Raw genomic sequence first — 23,934 nt, forward strand, 5'->3', positions numbered from 1 at the left:
CTGCCATCTTTTAAGCTAAATTGACTTAACTAATGTGACTCAAGCTAATATACCACAGAGGTTATAATCTTGCACTGCATTTAAGTCGACTGTTCTCCATATACGTGTGTATGTTCCAACAGTTAAGTTGACTTAAAAAAGTTAAGCCAGATAAACTTTCAGAAAGTTAGTACATGTATATGCACCCAGTCTGTATAATGTTTGCAAAACTTCATTGTATATTGTAAAGACATTCAAACCATGGGGGTAATCATATCCCCAAAAGAACATGGTATTCTTTGATTAATTAACTCAGTGGAATGCAGAATAACTGTTCAAAATTAGAGTTTTACCTTCTATAAATCAAAGATATGATTACCATTACATTACAGTGTGGCACCCTCCTCATTTTTTAATCTGGGGTCAATTTTTCAGTACTCAAGGAAACAAGGGATTAATAGTACTTGTCGGAGACAGTCATAATGTAGGCATGTACCAAGAAAACTACAGCTCTTATAATGCACTTCAATCCTGAATTGCAACACCCCTGTGTTTCCAAACATCTCTCACTTGTGGCAGATAGCCAATCATGAAGAAATTGCCCATAGTTCTGTAGGTAAGGCAATTATCATTTCTCTAAGGATTACAGTTAGACTATTAAATGTATCTTTCTGTGTGATGCAAGTCACTTTTGAACTTGATTTCAGAGATGAATATCTAATCTATAAACTCATTCTAGTATTTACCATACTTTCTTATAGTATTCGTATAGTATTTACTATACTTCTCTGTTTATCATCATCTTAGTATACTAGGAAAGTGTATATAAAGCCATGTTTGAAAAAAGACCCCATGCTAAACTAGAAGCAGCTGACGTGTAACTTTTTACTATAGCAGTAAACTATAAATTCCAGCTTTCCAAATACAATTCTTTGCTTTTTTGAAAACTGACACTCCATTTTAGTCCCAGTGGGAGCGCTGGTTCACCCAGTCAAAATCCCCAGCCTCAGCTGCAGCCAACACCCAGTGTTTCTGTGAAATGGAAAAAAAAAATGAAAAAAAAATGACCCTATTGTGTAGCAACCAAAGAGGAAAAGAATTCCTTCGCAGCTCCATGTGGCAACCAGCAAAGCCCAGAAGCATGGAAATACCCATAGCAGAGCATAGGGATAGCTAGCCTGGATGAAAAAAGCCAAATGAAAACTGTGTCTATCAGTCCAATGTATATTATATGCATTATGCTTTAATACACAAGCAACGATCCTATTGCACTAGAAGTAAAAAGGAACAAGCTATAGTCCAATGGTAAAATGGAACCGATATAGTCCAGCTCAACCATCAGCCTCCAGGGCTTTGTCATCCAGCTTCCAGGGCTCCCTGTAAGTCTGGCAGAGGAGTAGTGGCAGCATTAACTGCTGCAGCTCTGGGAGCTATTAATGCTACCACTGCTCCCCTTCTGCCAAATTTCCAGACCCGTGGAGAGCCCCATGGGCCAGATGATAAAGCCGAATGCTGGGATGAGTCCTGGTAAGCCCCGTGCACTGACCCCATGGTGAATCCAGCTCATGGACTGACCCCACCTACAGGATCTGGCCCACAAACCAGGTCCATGCCATTCATCCAGCACATGGACCCAAAAGTTTGAGCACCACTGTGGCAGCCTAAAGAAAAGAGGCCTCTCCCACTATATTCCTAGATGGCCTTCCTTTGGAGACATTGGACAGCATTTTCTAAAGTGCCTGAATGTCTTGGGGGCTTAATTAAAAGGGACCCTGTTGCAAAAAGTCACTGACACTTTGGAAAATTTAACCTATAGCCTTAATTTTCAAGGGACCATGTAAATACTATAAAGAAAAAGTGGAGGGAAAGGTCAACCCACTGTAACACCGATTCAGTGGCTCCAAAAGAACTAATAGACAAGAGGACGAGACCTATTCATTTCCTTACATCTGTAGCAGGAACCCAGGCAGGGAAGTATTCTAGGCAGAAGTTTTGCAGTGAAACATTGAAATAGAGAAGCCTTTAGAATAACACTTCTATTAATTAAATACTAAAAAAACCCTCCTTTTTGGAGGGCTTAGAAGAAAGCAACTCTGTGATTTCTCACCTTTGACTCATAAGATTTATGATAATTATAGTGGACTGAAAACAAAATGTTTGTTCATCCTAACTTGAAGTAATGACCTTTAGGGGTTCCCCAACTATCATATGAGTGCTCAAGCCGTGCATACAACTTTGAAAAAGCAAGCAGGCAAACAGAGGTGAGGACTGACAGCAAAGCAAGCAAATGGAAGCCATGCTACCTCAAAATGTAACAGCCCTGCCTACTTCTACAGTGCTGTCCTGAACTGTTTGGGGCTGACAAGTAAAATAAGCAACATTCTTAGTAACCCAAGCAATTGTTTCAGCAGTAATCAAAAATAACATGTCAGTTAACGTAAGCATCAAAGAAAAAGTGCCATTTTCTGAGAGACGCCTCCGGAAGACATTGCGACTGGCATGCAAAATAAAAATAAAAAAAAAGTTTGCAAGCAATTTTATTATTTAGCCAACAAAAAACCAAAAAGCAAAAGACTTTCACAATATGTACTCGGGTAAGAGAACGACGTCTGACCTTGAAATTGCGCGCTAAATAAATTACCTCAGAACGAAAGTGATGAGTTCTCATGACAGCATCTAGAAGGAAAAGAGAGAGAGGGGGAGGATTTGATGTGGCTCAGGGTCAGAGTCACTGAAGTTGTATGGGGGGGTGAATTGCTTGGGGGCTTTGCGCAACCCCTTGAATGCAGGCCCAGACTGCACAGCAGCGTCGGCCTTTATCTGGAATTCATGGGCTAGAAGTTGATGGCAAAGTTCAGGTTGAGAAATCAAGGGGGTTTCTAGTCCTTCACTTTCCCCCCGGCTACCTGGGATTTGGCAAGGGATGGGTGGAGACTAGGCTGCCGCAGTCCTGGGCTCGGAAAAGCCTCTGCCCTGACACAGCCAGGCTGGTGAGATGCTGCCCTCCTGTTACAAGGCAAATCCTGGGCGGAAAATGAGCCCGCTGGGGATACGAGAAGGGGGTGTCCCTCCCTCTCCCGGCTCAGGAGCGAAGCCCTTGCAGGTCTCACCTCGGCTCCTCGAGCGCCCCGAGAAGACGGATTTGATCGGATGCCTGCCCTTCTGGAGCCTGCGGTGCCAGCAGCAGAAGAACAAAATCGTGGCGATGGTGCCCAGCAGCAGCAGGAGCAAAAAGAGGGCGCATTGGATGCTGTACGGTCTCAGCAAAACCAGGAAAGCTGCGGCGATCATGGTGAGCGCGGGGCGGCGGGGGGCTCGCGGAGGAGAGCGCAGCCCCGGGCGCCGTGACTCAGCAGCGGGCGGCGGCGGCGGCCGGGGGCTTCTCCTCCCGCAAGAGCGTGGCTGGCTCAGCACCCGGCTGCAGGCAGTCCTGCGCCCAGGCGCCGCGACTCCCCCCGCCTCCTCGCCCCGCCCGGCCCGGCAGCGTCTTGCAGCATCGCCCCGCGCCGGCCGCTTCCTGCTCCGCAGCGGCGATGCCCTAGTTCGCGGGGCGGGGGCGGGGGCGGGGGCTGATCCCGGAGTTGGCGAGCTGGGGCTGGCACTCGCGTGCGCGGACACGGGCTTGCACGCACACGCGCGGGCGGGCTTGCACGCATACACGCGCCCGGGTTTGCACACACACACACGCACGGGCTTGCGCGCGCGCGCGCACACACACACACACACACACGGGGGGGGGGTTGCTGTTTGGTGTGGACGCGGGCGGCGGTGCCATCACGGGCGGGAGCTGCCGCTGCTGCAAAGGGGAGTGAAAATGGCTGCTGCGAGGTAGGGTGCGTGGGGAGGCGGGGATGGGGCCGGGGGAGCGGGGCTGCCCGCGGGCTCCGGCGCTGCGGGGCAGGTGCGGCGGGGACGGGGCACGGCCACACGCCGCCGGTGCCTCGCGTTGCTGCCGCCCCTGAGACAGCTGCTGGGGCAGAGGCAGGGCGCTGCCCGCATCCCGCCCGCCGGGAGGCGTCCCCGCAGCGCGGCCCCCTGCCGCAGCCACCCCGCCGAGGGGTCGCGGGGAGCCCGAGCTGCGCCTCCCCCGGGCGCCGGGCGCTGCCACCCGCCCTAGCTGCTGCTTCCAGAGAAGCCCTCTCCTTTGGAAGTGATGTCATGCCGCTGCGTGACGAAATGCTCCATCAAGGACACTGATGTCACCGCTGCCAGGTGTAAGAGGCATAGGCAGAGCTAGGATTTGGGGAAGGGGACGCAGGTGGCGCGGGGCCTCTTCCCACACGGCGCGACACCTATTTTTTATTTGATTTTTGCTAGTTGAACCAGAAAAGGGGGCTGGGGCTGGGACTGAGGTGTTCAGTTCAATCAAAGACCAGTATAGCCAGAGGAGAGCACACGGCTTTGCTAGTTTAGAGGTCAAGTTTAAAACTATATATACCATAACCAGGCAAAAATGGTCAGAAGATAGTGTGTGAGGTCAGGCAGTTTGTTTTAAAGTTGGGGTGGGGCAGGATTCAGGGGTGCAACTGCACCATCGCACCCCCTTCCCCCCTAAGAAGCTAGGATTAACTGGGGAAGAATTTGCCATTCATTAGTAGAACTAACTGGGGAAGAAATTACTGTTCATTTTATGGTAGTGTAAAGTGATGTCCAAGCTGTTACAGTCCAGGAAAGGTGCAAGAAACAAGGATTTTTGTGGGTGATACAAGCTTTTGCTCCCAGAGACCCAAGGAAGGGTAGAGTGATACCCAAAGCGTGTCTAAGTTTCTCCCAGCCATGCTGTTGGTCTAGTAAAAAGTGTCACCTACAAAAATTCTTGCCTCTCGCATATTAATTGTATGCAGTTTATATGTGCCCACATAAATGAAACTGTTTTATGAAAACGAGTGATCTTTGATTTTTAAATTGCAGAGTTAAATTGCAAGGCTATTTGTGTTTTTTTTGGAACCAGTACAAAGGAAAACTTAACATAAAAGTATATGTATGGATTTAAATTACTATACATGCTAAATGGTTACAGAAGGAAATGTGATTATGCTTCTTTAAATAAGAATGGATAAAATAATCTATGGAATTCAGCCTGTTTGTCACTGAACTACTGTATCGCTGTTTAGAAGGCTATTATGGAGATCCATTTTTATTTTAGACAGATTTTATTTTTCTCTATTCAGACTGATGGTAGGTATCAGCTCTAGGCAAGAAAGAAAAAATATATTTTTTAGTTATGAGTTGTGGCATCCCACCCCATTTTTTGTACTGCGGTCATTTATCCTATGTTTTATCCAAAGATCTTTAATAGCACATTATAAATTAGAAAGTTTAACTGCATATATAGCATTCATCACTGTACTTTCTGCTTTTCAGTATCAGAAAACTGACAGACACTATCAAGTTGCATTGCATCATGTGATGCAATATTGAAATGTTTCCTGATACCGCAGTACACTGCAGTAAGACTGTATTAATGCAGATTATTCAGGAATTATTACAGAGGTTTCTGTTACCTTGATTTGTTTCGTGTTACAGCAAGGTAACCTCTGCTACAGCACCCTGGCCTGCTGTACCTGCATTAACAAGACATTTTGTAATGTCTTTCACTCTGCATTGGTTTCTTTTAAGATCTTGGGAGATTCTAGGAGATTTATTGTTAACAATGACCATACAATAAATCATTACAAGTAACTGGCAAACTGAATGAGCCCTCATCTACCTTGACACTCTGCTATGCCTGTATTATTATTCACATTAGATCATTATGTTGTCTTCACCCTTGCATTCTAGGAGTATAGTTATAGGATTATTCCCATTTCTTGTAAAGACCAATCAAATTCCAAGCATTGAAGGAATTTAGCTTTTAGAAAAAAATCAAACATTCTTATTATTGAGTTGCAAAACTATTGAAAGTGAGAGAAATTATGACTTAGAGTAAAAAAGAATATTTTATAACAACATTTTCCCAGAATGCTTTTCAGGGAGGATATCTACTTGACAGTTACATTGTCTAAGAAAGGAAAGCTTGCTTTCAGCCAAGACTTGACCTCCGAGTAGGACTTGGTGAGGTTGGAGAGATATTGAAAGCAGTCAGAAAGGAGGACCAAGAGTGTCAAGAAAGTGTGGAATGACAGAGAGACCAGCACTGAGGGGACCCAGAAATGGAGGAGATAGAAAGGAGGTCCTTGAAAGAGACTGAAGCAAGTCCAAAGAGAGTTTAATGGACAAGGAAGGTCATTTTGATTTGGATCTTGTAATGAATTGGGGACAATGCTGGTGTTTACAAATGTGCATGAGGTGGCTGGACTTCTTTATATGTCTAAGAGGGAAGAAGGTACCAGCTTCCACATAGTGGAGTCTGTGCTCCAGAGAGAAAGGAAGCTGCAGAAGCTGAAGTGAAAGGAAACAAAGGCTTGGGGGGAGATCTTACCAAGGAAGATTTGTAAGCAGTGCTATACATGGTCAGCTGCAATAAGCACTTTAACTAACAACTTGAGAAGAAGAGAGAACAAGATTCCTAATCAAGGACCTCATGGGAAATGGGGGTCCGACTGGAAGAGGGACGAAGGGTAATTACCCTCATGGTAATTCCACACAGTGGATTTTTCTGTCTTCTAAAGAGAAGGAACAAGGGGAGTGGGAGTTGCATAGCAATATTGTGCCTTTAAGGCAGCCTTGAGCAAGGCATGGCATTTCTCCAGAAGTAGCCCTCCTCAGAAGCACAGTTCCACCCCTGCTTTTTCCTGATTTGAGATAGGTAGTAAATTGTTCTGACATAAACCAGTGGTGAATTCTGACACCCTCTTCAAGTGCTGTCCCAATACATCCTTCTGCTGGCTCAGGAATGTTGTTTGGGAGGGTGCAGTCAGACCCAGATTTCAGCACTTTTCCTTTTATTTCCACCACCATTTGTGAGCTTGAAGTCCAGTTCACGGGCTAAGCCAAGAGCCTGGATAATTTACACATTGATAAAGGGATCTCTACCCCTTCAAAGATCTGCACATCTCAAAGAGTGAGATTCTTGAGAGATCAGGGCATTCAGCCACTGATAAGAGACAGAGCAACCTACAGATTAAGAACCTGTGTATTTCAGTTTAAAGTAGGCATGGCCAACCTATGGTACCCATGCCAAAGATGTTGCTGGCAGCGTCTGTGTGTGGTACATGGCAGATCAGGGAGAAGGTAGGTAGCACAGTGCCAGATTGGGCAGAAAACAGTTCAGCAGGGAGCAGAAAGCAAAGCAACAGCTCTGGCAGGAAGCAGAAAGAATAGCAGCAGATTGGGCAAGGGAAGGGGATTGGAGTGGCACTCTGGGAAGGTGTGGAGCTAATAACCTACTAAAAAGGTTGGTCCCCACTGGTAATAAAATATATTATTAGTGTGCTAAAAAATACAGTCACATAATTGGTTTATCTCATGACCTTGGTGTATGAAACTGATTAAAAATTGATGTTAATGATTTCACAAAAAGGGAGTAAATAAAAAAAAATAGAAACGTTTACTTTCATTTACTTTAATATATGTCTGTATAGACATAATATGGGGGACTGTAACTTTATTGGCTGTTTAATAATCATAAAATATATTTAAATGATTACTTAGCTGAGAGAGTGATTCATCTTATAAAATATCTTGATTACAATCTAGTTCTTTTAGAAAACCTGAACTCACAGAGAGCCAAAGAAAATATTTTAAAAAGCCTAGACTGTGTGGATTTTTTCAACATGCATGCTACTGAACAATTGGCCTTTATCCTCAGTATCATATTCTACTGATCTTGCAACTCTGAAATTTGGGTGCTCTGGAACTGACTGCCTTAGACATCCATGGGTGCTTAGTTACTCTTTATCCATCACATTAGGACCATTAATTTAGATATACAAATATAGAGTTAGGTGCCTACATTTAAGCTGCCACACTTGCTTATATACTCAACTGTGCTTTCTACCAGTTTGAGTTTTTATATAGTATATACTGTGGGGATTTATAGTGGTTCAGTAAATTATGTGATATACTTTTTATTTGTCAAGTGGAGAGTGTGCTTTAGTAGTCTAAGTGACAAGTTTAAAACTGATGCTATACTCTCAGCAATCACCTTGACCCTTCATCCAAGGTAGCTACAATGAGATTTGATATAGTGTTCCACAGGCATGAAGGACATATCAGCATTAGTTAATTCTCCCAACTACCTGTGAATTTTCATTGCCATCCTCAGTTTATAGACAGAGAAGCTAAAGAAGCCAGGTTATTTGATTTGCCCAAAGCCAAAATAAAAGACATACAATCAGTATATTACATGTGTGCTCATTCCTCAAGGCTTCTGCACTACTTTAAAACCATCATTGCAGTCAGACAACACTTCAAAAACAGAGGTCCTGTCTGCTCTAGGTGGAGGTGAAAGAGCAACATTTTGGACAGTGTGGCAGGGCACTGCGGGTGCCTCCCATTTTACTGCGGGTGCCTGCCACTTTAAGGGCCTGGAGCTGGCAGCAGTTTCATAGATTCATAGATGTTAGGGTCGGAAGGGACCTCAATAGATCATCAAGTCCAACCCCCTGCATAAGCAGGAAAGAGTGCTGGGTCTAGATGACCCCAGCTAGATACTCATCTAACCTCCTCTTGAAGACCCCCAGGGTAGGGGAGAGCACCACCTCCCTTGGGAGCCCGTTCCAGACCTTGGCCACTCGAACTGTGAAGAAGTTCTTCCTAATGTCCAGTCTGAATCTGCTCTCTGCTAGCTTGTGGCCATTGTTTCTTGTAACCCCCGGGGGTGCCTTAGTGAATAAAACCTCACCAATTCCCTTCTGTGCCCCCGTGATGAACTTATAGGCAGCCACAAGGTCGCCTCTCAACCTTCTCTTGCGGAGGCTGAAAAGGTCCAGTTTCTCTAGTCTCTCCTCGTAGGGCTTGGTCTGCAGGCCCTTGACCATACGAGTTGCCTTTCTCTGGACCCTCTCCAGGTTATCCGCATCCTTCTTGAAGTGTGGCGCCCAGAATTGCACGCAGTACTCCAACTGCGGTCTGACCAACGCCCTATAGAGGGGAAGTATCACCTCCCTGGACCTATTCGTCATGCATCTGCTGATGCACGATAAAGTGCCATTGGCTTTTCTGATGGCTTCGTCACACTGCCGGCTCATGTTCATCTTGGAGTCCACTAGGACTCCAAGATCCCTTTCCACCTCTGTGCCACCCAGCAGGTCATTCCCTAGGCTGTAGGTGTGCTGGACATTTTTCCTCCCTAGGTGCAGCACTTTGCATTTCTCCTTGTTGAACTGCATCCTGTTGTTTTCTGCCCACTTGTCCAACCTATCCAGGTCTGCCTGCAGCTGTTCCCTGCCCTCCGGCGTGTCCACTTCTCCCCATAGCTTTGTGTCGTCTGCAAACTTGGACAGAGTACATTTGACTCCCTCGTCCAAGTCGCTGATGAAGACATTAAAGAGTATCGGTCCAAGGACCGAGCCCTGCGGGACCCCACTGCCCACACCCTTCCAGGTCGAGACCGACCCATCTACCACGACTCTTTGGGTGCGACCCTCCAGCCAATTCGCCACCCACCGGACTGCGCAGTCATCCACATCACAGCCTCTTAACTTGTTCACCAGTATGGGGTGGGATACCGTATCGAAGGCCTTCCTGAAGTCTAAGTATACGACATCCACCCCTCCTCCTGTGTCCAGGAGTTTCGTAACCTGGTCATAGAAAGAGACTAGGTTGGTCAGGCACGATCTGCCCGCCACAAACCCATGCTGGTTTCCCCTCAGCATAATTTGCCCTGCTGGGCTCTCACAAATGTGAGCCTTGATAATTTTTTCAAAGACTTTACCAAGGATGGAGGTGTGAGACTGACCGGCCTATAATTGCCCGGGTCCTCCTTCCTCCCCTTTTTGAAAATGGGGACCACGTTAGCCCTTTTCCAGTCTTCTGTTGGCAGGTGCCTGATGAGAGCAGCCATTTTGAACCTGGGGCTGCCCATATAAACAGTGCAGTTTCACTGCTGGGGGCCAGGCAACAATATTGCCTGGCTGCTGGTGTCATCTGGAGGTAAGGGAGGAGCAGTAGGGGATGGTTTGGAGGCTCCTGGTCCTGGGCATGACCTAAAACTGCACCCTACCAGGAGTGGGTGGCCTGGTGGGGCTCTCAGTGGTGCGGGAGCCCCCAGGAAGTGCCAGGCCAGTTTCCACCCCGGTGAAAGGCGGGTCAGGGCACCTTAACCCCAGCTCCCACAACTGGGTGGGTTACCCCTTTTTGTAGGGTCTGGAAGGTGGACCCCAGAGGAAGAGAGTGGGGCCATAGACTCACGCCTGTCTGGACTTCCCCTGACTGGTCCAAGCTGGGACCAAGCCCGGAAGGGTCAAAGAGGCAGGGGCCCACCGCCAGGAACGCCCAAGAGCTGCGGGCCTGGGGTTCCGGCTGGTCTGGAGGTGGGCCAGGGCTAGTAGCCAAAGGACCTGGGGGTACCACACCCAGAAGGGGAAGCAGTTCAGGGAGCTATGCTGCCCAGGATGAAGGCAGAATAGGCCGCCTGAGGAGAGGAATCCAGGCGGGGTTCAATTCGTAGGATTCTGGGGCCCAGCGTGGGGGCTGGTGCTTGTGAGAACATCTGGATGCCATCTGCGAGGCTTGGGCTGCAGTGTAGGGAAGGAACGGAGCCGCAGATAGCGCCCCCTGGCATCGGGGCAAGAAATTGGCAGCCTCCCGCTTATTAAGATCAATTAAACTATTAACAACGAGTGGCAGATGAGAAGGCGCGCGGGCCACAGGGAAATCAGCCCCGAGAAGGCCCCCTGTTACACACAGACACTCTCACTTTGTAGGTTCATTTTGCTCATTCAAATCTTGCTCCAGCATTTTTTATTCCCTGAGTTCAACTGTTTGCACCGATCTGAATGGCAAGACTTCTAAATACCAGCTCAGATGCTGCGAGGTGTTTCTACAAGACACAAATTCCCTGTCCACATAATGACTTGGCAGACAGAGAGGCTGTGCCTGAGCCTGGATGGGAATATACCATGGAATAGCCCTATTGCATTTTTCTTAGACCAGTAACATGTTCCCATGTCCTCGATTTAAATTTGTTCTCTCTATACTGTTGTGCAATATGTACTGTATGCTGGTTGTCTGCACCCAGGAAGCACTGGCATTTCATTCAGATCATGTGTAGATAACTGTAAGATGCTTCAGCACAAAAGGTACCACAAACTGTAAATAAAAATACAACACTTACGCCATTTTACTGATATGTTAGATTAATCGGGACTGATTTTTTATATATATTAAAAAGGAATTGTAATTGTTAGAATTGGTAAGAGTGACAATAGCAAGACTGATAGCTGTAATCATCATGTTGGTAGTAGTGATGTCCTCCTGCAAATCTCTGAAATGCGCACGGAACTGCTCCTGAACTGAGTCCTCAGTACATATCATACTGGTTTTGAGAAGGTACTTGAAGAATTAACCAGGAAGCCCTTCTAAGTCTACTGTCTCTTACATATACAGGCAAAAAGTTGGGTAAGTATGGACAGACAGCATGTTAGAGATAACTGGTAGCAGTTAGATACTGGTATAAAGCCAGGACTTCATATGCTAACTCAGGGCTGTCCAACTGGCATACTGCAAGCTGCACATTGCCCACAAGAGGTTAAGTTGTGGCCTCTGGGCTCCTGGATGGCCCTGGTTTCCCTCATTGCTCTGGCTGCAATGGCAACTGGATTCTCCAAGCTTCCCATCCCTCTTCTGGCTGCTACTTCTTGCCTCTGTCCCAGAGGGCAGGGCAGTTCAGTGCATGGCATGGCATGGCATGGCGAGCCACTTAACTAGTTTTGGTGACCTGTTAAGAGTCACACACACATATGCACACACTCCCCTTAGCCGAGCCAGCCTGCCTGCCTCCCTCCCACCCCTGGCCCCAGCCAGAGCCTGAAGCCAGCACCTGCCAACTGCATCTGCAGCTGGGGTGGCAGGGGTTGGAGCTTGGCTACTGGTCTCCACGCTGTCCCACCCCACCATCAGGGGTCCTGGCATGCATATACATACATATCTTCTCTCCCACCCCCATGGCTCCCAGGAGCCCCAATGGCAAGGCGAATTAAATAGCACAGAGGTCCACAGCCAGGCTTCATCCCCCATGGGAAGAGGGTGGTCTCTGCCAGTGCCATGGGGGATGCTGTGTGGAAGGAGCCCTACCTGGTGCTGCGTGGCAGCCAGAGCTGCCAGGACCTGAGCACAGCTAGCCCAGGCCTGCCATGTGCCAGGTGAGTAGGACTGCTTCTGCCCAGTATCCCCCGTGGTGTCTGTGCCCACAGGCCATGGGTATCACCTGCCACCAGAGGCTGGGGCCTGAGTGCAGCTCGCCACAGAGCCTGCAGAGCTGGACTGCATCTCCCAGGTGCCACTGGGGATGCTGGGCAGAAGCAGCCCTGCCCACCTGGCACCATGGGGGAGCCACGCTCAGGCCCCAGCCTCTGCTAATGCTGCATGATACTAGGGGGCAGGTGGGGCTGCTTCCACTTAGTGTTCCCTGCAGCACTTGGGAGGTGAAGTCCTTGGGTGGGCCAGACTCATTTCCCACATTGTGGAGTGTTGGCATGCAGACAAGGCTGCTTCCGCCAAGCATCTCCCACAGCACCAGCAGAGGCTGGAGCCAGAACCACCACCTGCTCCTGTACCACCCGCCAGCAGAGGCCAGGGCCCAAGTGTGGTTTGCCCAGGGCCTGCTGTGCAGTGCCACCGCCAGCGCCACTTGCCTGCAGGCCAGATAAAATCAACTGGTGGGCCAGATCTTCCCAGCAGGCTGTATTTTGCCCACCTCTGCTCTTCAGCCACATGTGGGGGCAAGGATCAGGGCTGCATATGGGGGGGGGAAGGGTGGATTGGGGGCATGTAGTGCAGCTTTGAGGGCGTTTACACAGGCATCTGGTGCAGCAGTTGCATGAAGGTGCCCACATTGGTGCATGGTTCAGCAGGGACCTGGATGAAGCATCCATGTGACATGCAGCCTAGTGGTCCATGCCTTGCCTGGTGAGGTCCACAGAGTTTGAGAGTCCTGCTGGTGCAGCCTCTGTGATTTATGACCCGTGGGGGGGTTAAGAAGTTGGACAGTCCTGTACTGACCATCAATACTTTGCTACTAGGCTCTTATAACTGAAGGAAATATTCTCTATTAATAATGCTTTAAAACAGAGTAGCTTAGCAAAATAGAAGATAGCTTCTGTTGCTGTGTATAAGCAGGCTTTGCTGATTTTGAATATTTTTACAATACACTCATCAAAATTGTATCTGAGTGCATAGGGGGCTCTGAGAGATGGAGATAGGCACTGTATTTAAATGCCACATGCATTAAGGTCACTCACAAGGCTTGACAGATTTAGAGGATTGTTAGTTTTTTACCAGCCAAATTTTGAAGCAGATTGTATATAACATGGTTAGTGATTTTTCAGACTTGTTTGCATCTTTCCAGAAAGCATTCTAAACCAGGTGCTTTAGGGCAAATTGTAAAAGACTAAAAAATAAAGTCTTATTTGTATATTGTATTGGGGGGTGGGGGGGTTATGGTGGGCTGAAGGAGTGTGTGGGGGAGGTTGTGAGGGGGTGTGCTTGTGTGTGGGGGGGACAATGGGATATGTTGAGGGGGTGTATATGTGAGGGGGCTGTGTTGGCAAGGTGGCTTTGTGGGGTGAGTGAGAGTGGGGGGGACCCCCACACACTTCCCCCATGTTGCATAGCCCCTAGCGCAAACAGCAGCAGCAGGAGGCTGGTGCTTGGGGCCAGCAGAGGTGCTGTCTCCCAGAGGTGCATGGTTTCAGCCAACACTCCATGTGGTGGCGAGGAGTATAACCCAGCTGGAGCTGCATGCGGCACATGTGCAGCTCTCAGCACTCATGTGCCACTGGGGGAAACCCCGCAGATTGGAACCAGCTGCCTTCGCCACTTACTACCATGCAGGTCCCAAGACTCCACTGGGAGTGGAGGGGAACCCTGACCCTTGCTTCCCAACTGAGTCCTGGGCAGGTTGGCCAGGCTGCGCTCCTTGCTACCACGTGCAGCACTGGCTGGTGCCGTATGCCACCGGGCAGCAGTGCCTGTATGGCCCCCAAGCACCAGCCCCCTGCTGCTGCTGCTGGCAGTGGGATCTGTGCACCATGGGGGGGGGGTTCCTGCACTTCTGCCCAGCTACAACACCCCCTCTCCTCCCCCCACCCCCGCTGCTTCCGTACCTGGTACCCAGAGCAAGCAGGATGCCAAGGAAGCTAAGCAGGGCCCCCAGCTGCTGCAAAAGCTGGGTTCTGGCTGAGCCAGGACTTTCTGCCCACGAGGGTGGGAGCAAGGTATGCAGGATGGGCAGGGTACAATTAGTCAATTGCCTCCCACAGCCTGGATGAAATTGTCTGGTGGGCCGGATCTGGCCCTTGGGCTGTATTTTGCCCACCCTTGCTCTACCTGTTGGTTTATGCCTAGTGTCACAAGGTATTCATGATGGCTTTGTTGGTTTGTGACTGAAATATTACAAGTTGAACAAAGATATAACTTTTATATGCCATCTAAGAGCTCTTATATATCCATTTAAGATATTTAGAATGTAGAACTAAGATAACATGTCACATCCCTTTCTTGGTACTCTTGCTAGCTTTGTGTGGTCATTTCACAGAAAATCTAATCATGACAGCACATCACTAAGCTCATTCTTCTAATCTTTAGAAACATGAACAAGAATTGAACTAATTAAAAAATAAATAATTTAAAACAAATTATAACCTTAGAATCTTTATATAGTTCTGCTTTAGTAAAGAGCCTATTCTTCCTCTGTCATTATTTAGGCTGACAAAAATAGGTAAATAGTTTGATGCAAGAAATAGAGCATTTCCAAGAAAATAGTTCAGCCTTATCATTTAAATTTTTCCTATGAAGGGCTTTGAAATATTAGGTCTGAACGATACTCTATGGTGTTTCTAGGTTGCTAGAACTCAAAGCACGTGGGAAACTGTTGTGAAAAATAAAATTTCACAGATTCCTCAAGATTTTCACATTCAGGACCAGTTATTGGTCAAATCCTTATTACTAATAGTGCTGCAGATTTCAAATGCCAATGAGACTTTGAAATCAATTAGATTACCTGATGAGGCTAGAACATTTTGCCTTATTGTGAATGACACTTTATACAGAAGTACCTCAAAATGTTTCACAGTGAGTCATACCAAAATGACCATCCATTATAATGTAATATTGATGCAGTTGATAGAAACTAATAAGAAAGAATGATACTGCAGAATTCCCTTCCATGTTGCATTGAAAATTTACCCCACTTTGTACCAACTGCTTCTGGAAAACAAAAGGCATAATTTTAATGTATTTACAGAGTCTTTCTACAGTAATTTCCTGTAGATATTTCCCTAATTTTCCAACTGAATTTGTAAGATAGTATCCTGTATTTCTCAGAAGTCTGTGCTATGTAAAGCTATGGTATCCTGCTTCTAGAAGAGTCATAGTTTCCCATAAAATGACTAAGCTGTCTCACTCATTCTATAAATCTCTTCTGCAATAATCACATTTCAACATTCCTTGTGCAGGGTCTAATCCTGTTCCTACTGAGATTTCTGGTAAATCTCACAGTGCCTGCAATGGGAACAGGACTAGACCTTACAACTAGAGGTATACAGAATAACAAAGGCATTATTTTGAATTACACATTTGGTATTAGAACATTTGTAATTCTCTTTGGTTTTTAGTTTAGTCCAAGGTAATTTGCACTGATGTCTTTCAGTAATCTGACTAACTCAGTTTAGAGTGCCATAAACAAAGCAATAAAAATCAATGACTGTCACTAGGAACAACCTGAAGTGAAATGTTCTGCTTCATAGCTGCTTGGTAGAGGAACATTCCAAAGAGAACTGGGATCATTAGCAGTGGGCACGTTGACCAGTTCATTAATGCGTCTTAGGTACTGCGCATTTAATTTAGTACTTGCTTAATACAGTACTTATTAAATGAGCAGTGGCTAGAGTTACTGTGCACTAGCACATGGTTATTTTGTGATGCTTACTTCACATTAGTCTAATAACACTGCGCAGTAGGCCAACAATTTTTAACCACCACACAACTCAGAGGTGTAGGAGGCGCACAGGGGTGCACATGCACCCGCCGAGAGCAAGTGCTCTCAGCTTAGGCAATGGGTAGTGGAGGCAGGCAGAACACTGATGCCCCACCTCCGGAGAAGTGCCACTGGAATTTCCAGGCTCAGCATCTGGCTGTGGGGAGACCCCTGCCCAGCCCCGACACTGCTGTGGCCACCTGCAGACAGTCTCCGCTTGGTCTGCCCTTGCCACTGATGTCAGCATGGCCGCCTGTGGGCGGTCCATCGACACGCCCCACCACTGCCTGCAGACAGTCATTTTGCCCCCCCAGCCTCGGGAGGCACATGTCGCGTATGACGCTACTGCACAGTGTTATTAGGCTAACGCGCAGTAAGCATCTTGCGTAGAAACTCTTGGTTGCATACATATGGTAGTCAGTATCAAAATTTGTTAATTAAAGCATACATGCATGTAATAACAATTATGTCGTAGTAATACTATGCTGGTACTATATGATTGCGTAGCATGGACCTGATCTTGCTCCTACTAGAAGTAATGACAAAGCTCCCACTGACTTAATTGAAAATGGAATTAGACCTATTGAATGGCTAATCTCTCATGTTGTGAATTTGTAATATTTTACAAGAGGAAGGAGAAATAATCTTATAATGCCATCTGCCAGCTTTGAAGCTGAATGGAATGGACTATGTCAGTTATAGGGAGGGCTGTCTTTAAAGTGACTTTGCTGTTTATTTGTCTTATTCTGGCTTTCTGGTTGCTTAGTAACAAACATTTTTTTGTGCAAAACTGCAGTATGTGAAATTTTAACAGGTTGGTAAAACTTAAGCATCCAATTAATATACATTTGCTCTACACAGTATTTAAATGAAATGGCCACTTCCATTTTTTCCTTCTGCAGGCTGTGGTTTTAGAGAAGCAGGGAGAGATATGTATTTGTGAACAGAGATGAACAGTAAGTTTGAGGTATAGTACTTCTGAAATAAGTAGTTTGTCTTTTCAGATAGATAATATGGTATTTGTAAACTTATAAAAGAAAATATACATTTGGTTTTTAATAAACCATACATAACCCACCCTCTTTAGTTAATTAATGTTTGTGAACAATTACATCTTTTCCAATTAAACCACCAAAACATTCAGTGTCAAACATTTGACTTCAAGCTTCCCAGGCAGTAAAGCAAAGAATGTTGAACAGGAGACCAGGTACACTCCACACTTAAATCCAGACTTTGAGAGCCCGGTGAGGAAATTCCCACAGAAATATGAACCTGAACCAGCTACTACAGCATCCTAAGTGGGGAGCAAGTTTCCGATCAATTAGAGTAAGCCCATTGGTACATGTAGATTCAGTGTCGAACTATGAAGTCTCATAACAGTGGAGCTATATGGCAGGCCCAAAGAGGTAATAAAGCTTCTCTGTTCCAGTTACAAGTTCATAGGTAAAACTGATCAGGGATTTTTTGATGTGCTGATTTTTTTAACCAGAAAATTCCAGTGCATCATAATTGAAACTTTTTTTCTTCCATGGAAAGGGAGGTCTTGGCAAATTTTCCCTTTCAAAACCTTTTTGGAAAATAGTTAAAAGTCACAAAAAATCCTTTTTTTGAAATTTCAGTTAAAAGGTAGATTTTTCATTGGTTCTAAAGGGACTTTTTTAATGTGTTTTTAATGTGTATACACTTTTTTAAAGTGTATTTTTTTTAAAAACCATTAAAAAAGGATAAAATGGAAGGGGAATGTTTCGGAATTACCAAACAAAACATTCTGATTGATCCAAGTGGAAGTTTTAGATACTTAGTTCATTAACATTTTCCATATTTCAGCTTTTTGGGTCTCCGAGTTTGTCTTGTAAGACTATTTCCTATCCAGCTCTCCTCTACTCTACTTCCCCCAGGAACACAAAATTAAATCTGGCCCTAATACATATTGTATCCTTATCACATCTTCGTACCAAGACATTACTACTCCAGGTCTCCAGTCCCATGAACGAAGATGATGAATTAGCACATGATTCTATACTAGATAACACCAGCTGCCTTTGAGATGGTATTGTCTAACTTACATATGAATGTTGTGTTCTGTAGAGAAATGGGAAGGCTTCAAGGGAGTGCTGCTTGCCAACCCCTTTCCATATGATGACATTTCTTCCAAAGGAAACCCTAGATCCCATCAGTATAAAGCATGGCTGCATCTCCCCACATGCTTAAATAACACAATTACTATTTCAAGCTTCTAAGTGGATATCTACACTTTATTTTCTAAACATAATAATGTTGTGGGTTGCTTTTATTAATGGAGATCCTGACAGAGTATTTGTACAGCTTGTTCACTATAGCTGCTAATGAATACAAAAGGAAAAACAAAGCCAGCTACTGACAAACAATATTAACTACTTTAATGTAAATTATTATTAGTTCTTGTCACTGTATATATGATACAGCATTAAACAACTCTTTTACTTGCGCAGGCATCTGAGCAATATTTTGTCTTCTATGAGTTTATGGCAGGCAGAATCTCTTAGATAGGGCATGACTATCCAGCAGCCCTCATTCAAGCAAGACTCTCATTGACTTCTGAGAGAATTTTGTGTGCAGGACCAGTCCTTACTTTCTCTCCTACAGGTAGAGGATCTTGGGGTTTTCCTTTCCTTCATCACAGATGTTTAGTTTTACCTTTCTGACTTCTTTCAGCACTTGTTGGCGAGGATGCTAACAGGCGGGCAAGTATTATCTTTGGGGGACTGTCACAATAAATTGCAAGAAAAGTCAAAGTCTGATCAGTGGTGGGGGATGCCAAGTCCATGAAACCATAAGGGAAAAATACTTAAATAGATTATGTTACTTCATGTGGCTTGCTTTAATTTGCAAGTACACTGTTCTCAGCCATATCCTATGTATTTAAAAGACCTGTTGTCGCCCCTGTAGATACACTGCAGCAGCAAATAGAAGTGGGTACTGTGGGTCCTCTGATGTTCCTTCTAGAAAAGCAGCAAGAGCACAGCACTTCAGAGTTGCCTTAATAAAGCAATTAAGATACTTTCATGACTTCTTTCTCCAAACCAAGAGGAAGGTGGAAACAATTACTGTTGTGTGACTATTAGTGTCTAACTTCTCACAGTAGCCTCGGTAGTTTATACTTTAACTTGGCAGCTTTTAAGACTGACAGTGAAATTATTTCATCTGTTTACTATCACATCCGCACACCACATGCAAAAATCCTGAAAGCTCATAACTCATTGATATATTTTTTAAAATATAAATAGAATCTATGATTCCTGTGATAGCCATGATAAACAGCTCCAATTATCCCTGACTGGCAGAGTGGGTTTTGTCAAAACATGCATGATTATTATTTGTCTGACTGCAGTGCCCACAAGCCCAAATAATGTCCTGAAACCACACTGTGAAGGCACTATATGAAACATGGTCCCCACACCAAACAGCTTACAGCTGAAGTCTAAAGCAAGAGATACATAGTGAAGGACAGAGAAACGCTGGGTCAGTTCAATAGACTGTAGTCGTAGCATATCATCAACTTGAATCTTTTTCAAGTTCTTTATAAGCATCAAAGCAAAACAAAGTTTTAAGGAGGGATTTGAAGAAAGAAAACGAGGTAGTCATGGACATTTACAGGAAGCTCAAGCTAACTGTGAGCAGGAGCATAAGAGAAAGCATGAAAGTATTTGAAAATCTATGAAGTGGGTGATGGAAGCAGGGGATGAAGTGGGTGCCACAGGCTAATTAGAGGTGTGAACTGGTATCTTAGTACATACAGAATGAGAGATGGTAGACAGGGGGGGATAGACTGTGAAGGACTCTGAAAATGAAGAACAGTAGCTCAAGTTTGATCGTGGGCTTTTTTCAAGCCTCTCGTCTTGTATATTTGCTTTGACCTCACATATTATTCCATTAGCCTGACACCAGACAAATCTTAAGCTCTATCTGTTCCAATTGAAGTCAATAAGAAAACTTCAGTGGGAGCAGGAGCAGGCCTTTAGTCTCAGCCACCTCTTCTCAAATTGAGTAATGTTTTTCTTGTAAAGTAAAGATCCACTCAGGATGAGTAATGATGGTAGAATTGGGCTTTTAGCTATTCATGCAAGGTGCAGATATTGGAGCTTCCTCCTCTACAGACTTTACATAGAAAGGATTTTTTTGGTTGGCTGGTTTTTGGTTTTCTGATTTATATTGTTTTCCAGATCTTCCTCTGCAGCTTTCTAATCGTTGTTGTCAAATAAAATGTAAACTCTTGAAATTGTACATCCCTGAAAAATAAGAAAACAGACCTTCAGTCCAGCCTTGTGATGCATCTCATCTTCACTCAGTGTTCCATAAAGGGTATTCATGATCATTCTCTCTGCCTTTTTAATGGTATTTTTCCCCCCAGGCTACAGCTTCATGTCAGTTAATCTGTCAAAAAGGTCTATTTGCAGATTAACAGGTGAAATTCATCCAGAGGGCCAGCTCTTTTGGGGTTCATGCATGGTGCATAGGTCTTGAACTGGGCTTCTGCATAGGAGGGAATTTGCCTTTTATAGTGCTGCAGCTAGACTGCCTCAATTTGTCATAAGAGCCCCAGGTAATTGTTCTCCTTAGCCAAGTCCTAGTTACCTATATGACAGCCCATGCATGTACAAGCTTCAGACTGAATGAGGCCACGCAGATCACTCAACTGTCGCATTCGAGTCTTGATGCACACACTGGCTTGCAACTCTGTAAAATTAAGTTAACTCTCTAAACAGATATATCCCTATAGTTGTCTAAGAAGAATACAATTTGGTAGAATCACTGTTTTTAAAACTTCTATTGTTAATTCTAAAGTTTAATACTGACTTACAGTTACAGTGATTTGTTTAATGATGACCTGTTGGTCACATTTTGCACTTTTATTTAAATCATGTCGCATTAATTTATAATTTAAAAAAATAAAATACAATGTACTGCATTTAGCATTTTGTTCCCTTTTACTGGATCCCAGTCTGGATTTTTAGTGCTTCTAAAGGGAATAAAATAGTCATTTATGTCAAAGATGTAATGTTTAGTCTGAGAAATGAGGAATCCAACTATGTGGGTCTTTGTTTTCCTCCCAGGTATTATTTTGTACTTTATAAAAACAGCCCTATCTTCTAACAGGTCTCAGACTGTCATTTCTTATGTATGTCAACTTTTCCCCTCCAGAATGTGTCATACTTTGTCCAGGTCATTTATTCTGGGTGTTTTTACATGGTTGTAATTGTACTGTACATCTTGCAGCCCAGGGGATGATTAATACAGTCATTTAAGTCATATGTCTCTCTTAATAGCATGCACAATAAGCACGCCTCAATTTGCAGGGAAGGAACTTTTCAGCCTTTGGCTTGGGATTTCACCTCTGTTTTCAGGATGCTTCATAGCGAGGCAGACATCTAGCATGGATGGGGTGAGGAAGCAGCAGATAGATTAAAAAATGAAAAGGCAGTGTAGAGGAAGACACCCTTTATGTGGAATCCGCTTTTTGGCTTCGAATTTGGAGACCCTCTCTCTTCTATTTCTATGACCATACAGAGGTAGATCAAATACTTCCTCTCTTCCCTTCGAGGGAAGATTTAAGATGAGATTCAGTCTTCATTCCTGCTACCCAGGGCACTGACACCATCATATCTTAAGATTCAGTGGAAAGAGGACTGTTTTTTTTTTAATCTGACTGTAAAGAACCATGTACAGCTGTGGTATTGTGCAGTAACAACTATTTTTTCTATGAAATTTTGCAGGTTGTGTCTGGGTGACAAGACAATCCTTTAAAAATGAAAAAGTTCACACTCTTTGATTTTGTAAATGATAATTCCCTGCAAATTGGAGAGACCTCATGGATACAGGGTCTTCCTAAGGATGACAGTGAACTAGAAAGGCTTCTGAAACTAAATGAACATGTGCTAGTAAACTGGCCTGTGGGAGAAAGAAAGACAGAGAAGCACCTTGTTAAAGTTATATACATGAGTGGTGAGTGCAGCTACAAAGCATCCAGTTTATAAGAGATTTATTTCAATTGTGAGATCTCACTTGCTAACTCCAAAGTAGCATCATCTGCTTGGGCATTTTTTTCCTCCACTTTAGATGACCCTCAGGAGCTGGTTGAAATGATGCAAAAGATATTGCAGGCAGATGAAATCACAAAAATACAAGTGCTTGGAAAAGGCAAGAGAAAGAGGATTGAGATGATATTCTCAGAAAGTGAAGACAGTGACCTGGATAAAGAGCAGGTGCGTTATCAGTTTCTTTTTTGATACTGCTGATTTAGGAAAGCTAATCTCAATGCACTCAGGCGATTAGTCAAGGACACACTGCAGAGTAGGAGTTTTGAAGGGATGGGAGCCCAAGAAGGGTGGCTGTGCCTTAAGGAAACGATCCTTCGGGCACAAAGCAAGACGATCCCTGAGCGAGGCAAAAAAGGGAAAGGGGCCAGGAGGCTTCCATGGCTGACCAGAGAAATCCAGGGCAGCCTAAGGGCCAAAAGGGGAGCACATAAAAAGTGGAAACAGGGTGAGATCACTAAAGATGAATATACCTCCTCTGCTCGTGCTTGTAGGGAGGCAGTTAGACGGGCCAAAGCTACCATGGAGCTGAGGATGGCAACCCAAGTAAAAGACAACAAGAAATTGTTTTTTAGATATATTGGGAGTAAAAGGAAGGCCCAGGGAGGAATAGGACCCCTGCTAAATGGGCAGAAACAATTGGTGACAGACAGGGGGGACAAGGCTGAACTCCTCAACGAGTTCTTTGCCTCAGTGTTCCTCAGTGAGGGGCACGACAAGTCTCTCACTGGGGTTGTAGAGAGGCAGCAGCAAGGTGCCAGACTTCCATACGTAGATCCTGAGGTGGTGCAGAGTCACTTGGAAGAACTGGATGCCTTTAAGTCGGCAGGCCCGGATGAGCTCCATTCGAGGGTGCTGAAGGCACTGGCCGACATCATTGCAGAGCCACTGGCGGGAATATTCGAACGCTCATGGCGCACGGACCAAGTCCCGGAGGACTGGAAAAGGGCTAACGTGGTCCCCATTTTCAAAAAGGGGAGGAAGGAGGACCCGGGCAACTATAGGCCAGTCAGTCTCACCTCCATCCTTGGTAAAGTCTTTGAAAAAGTTATCAAGGCTCACATTTGTGAGAGCCCGGCAGGGCAAATTATGCTGAGGGGAAACCAGCACGGGTTTGTGGCGGGCAGATCGTGCCTGACCAATCTAGTCTCTTTCTATGACCAGGTTATGAAACGCCTGGACACAGGAGGAGGGGTGGATGTCGTATACTTAGACTTCAGGAAGGCCTTCGATACGGTATCCCACCCCATACTGGTGAACAAGTTAAGAGGCTGTGACGTGGATGACTACACAGTCCGGTGGGTGGCGAATTGGCTAGAGGGTCGCACCCAAAGAGTCATGGTGGATGGGTCGGTCTCGACCTGGAAGGGTGTGGGCAGTGGGGTCCCGCAGGGCTCGGTCCTTGGACCGATACTCTTTAATGTCTTCATCAGTGACTTGGACGAGGGAGTCAAATGTACTCTGTCCAAGTTTGCAGACGACACAAAGCTATGGGGAGAAGTGGACATGCCGGAAGGCAGGGAACAGCTGCAGGCAGACCTGGATAGGTTGGACAAGTGGGCAGAAAACAACAGGATGCAGTTCAACAAGGAGAAATGCAAAGTGCTGCACCTAGGGAGGAAAAATGTCCAGCACACCTACAGCCTAGGGAATGACCTGCTGGGTGGCACAGAGGTGGAAAGGGATCTTGGAGTCCTAGTGGACTCCAAGATGAACATGAGCCGGCAGTGTGACGAAGCCATCAGAAAAGCCAATGGCACTTTATCGTGCATCAGCAGATGCATGACAAATAGGTCCAGGGAG

The 23,934-nt window shown here is 45.4% G+C and overlaps 2 protein-coding genes across 15 annotated transcripts in view; one reads left to right on the forward strand and one right to left on the reverse strand.

Annotated features, from left to right (window-relative positions):
* The window catches only part of DST (dystonin), a 494,468-nt gene extending 491,050 nt beyond the window's left edge, over window positions 1-3,418 (reverse strand). For 2 of the 10 annotated variants that reach the window (XM_019496887.2, XM_019496882.2), the window contains exons 1-2: window positions 3,090-3,417; window positions 2,594-2,655 (exon numbers count right to left, since the gene is read on the reverse strand). In XM_019496887.2, the coding sequence (XP_019352432.1) occupies window positions 2,594-2,655; window positions 3,090-3,270 (243 nt within the window). In that variant the 5' untranslated portion in view covers window positions 3,271-3,417. Of the gene's footprint in view, window positions 1-2,593; window positions 2,656-3,089 lie in introns of all 10 variants that reach the window. The other 8 variants (XM_019496895.2, XM_059730498.1, XM_019496873.2 and 5 more) reach the window with 7 other exon arrangements.
* Window positions 3,419-3,531: 113 nt separating this feature from the next.
* BEND6 (BEN domain containing 6) overlaps window positions 3,532-23,934 on the forward strand; it is a 46,987-nt gene continuing 26,584 nt past the window's right edge. For 3 of the 5 annotated variants that reach the window (XM_019496962.2, XM_059730638.1, XM_059730642.1), the window contains exons 1-3: window positions 14,333-20,398; window positions 21,811-22,039; window positions 22,154-22,299. In XM_019496962.2, the coding sequence (XP_019352507.1) occupies window positions 21,844-22,039; window positions 22,154-22,299 (342 nt within the window). In that variant the 5' untranslated portion in view covers window positions 14,333-20,398; window positions 21,811-21,843. Of the gene's footprint in view, window positions 3,808-14,331; window positions 20,399-21,810; window positions 22,040-22,153; window positions 22,300-23,934 lie in introns of those variants that run through there. The other 2 variants (XM_019496969.2, XR_009463361.1) reach the window with 2 other exon arrangements.

The sequence above is a fragment of the Alligator mississippiensis genome, chromosome 1, assembly GCF_030867095.1.
Source record: "Alligator mississippiensis isolate rAllMis1 chromosome 1, rAllMis1, whole genome shotgun sequence".
In the NCBI taxonomy this organism is placed as follows: Eukaryota; Metazoa; Chordata; order Crocodylia; family Alligatoridae; genus Alligator; species Alligator mississippiensis.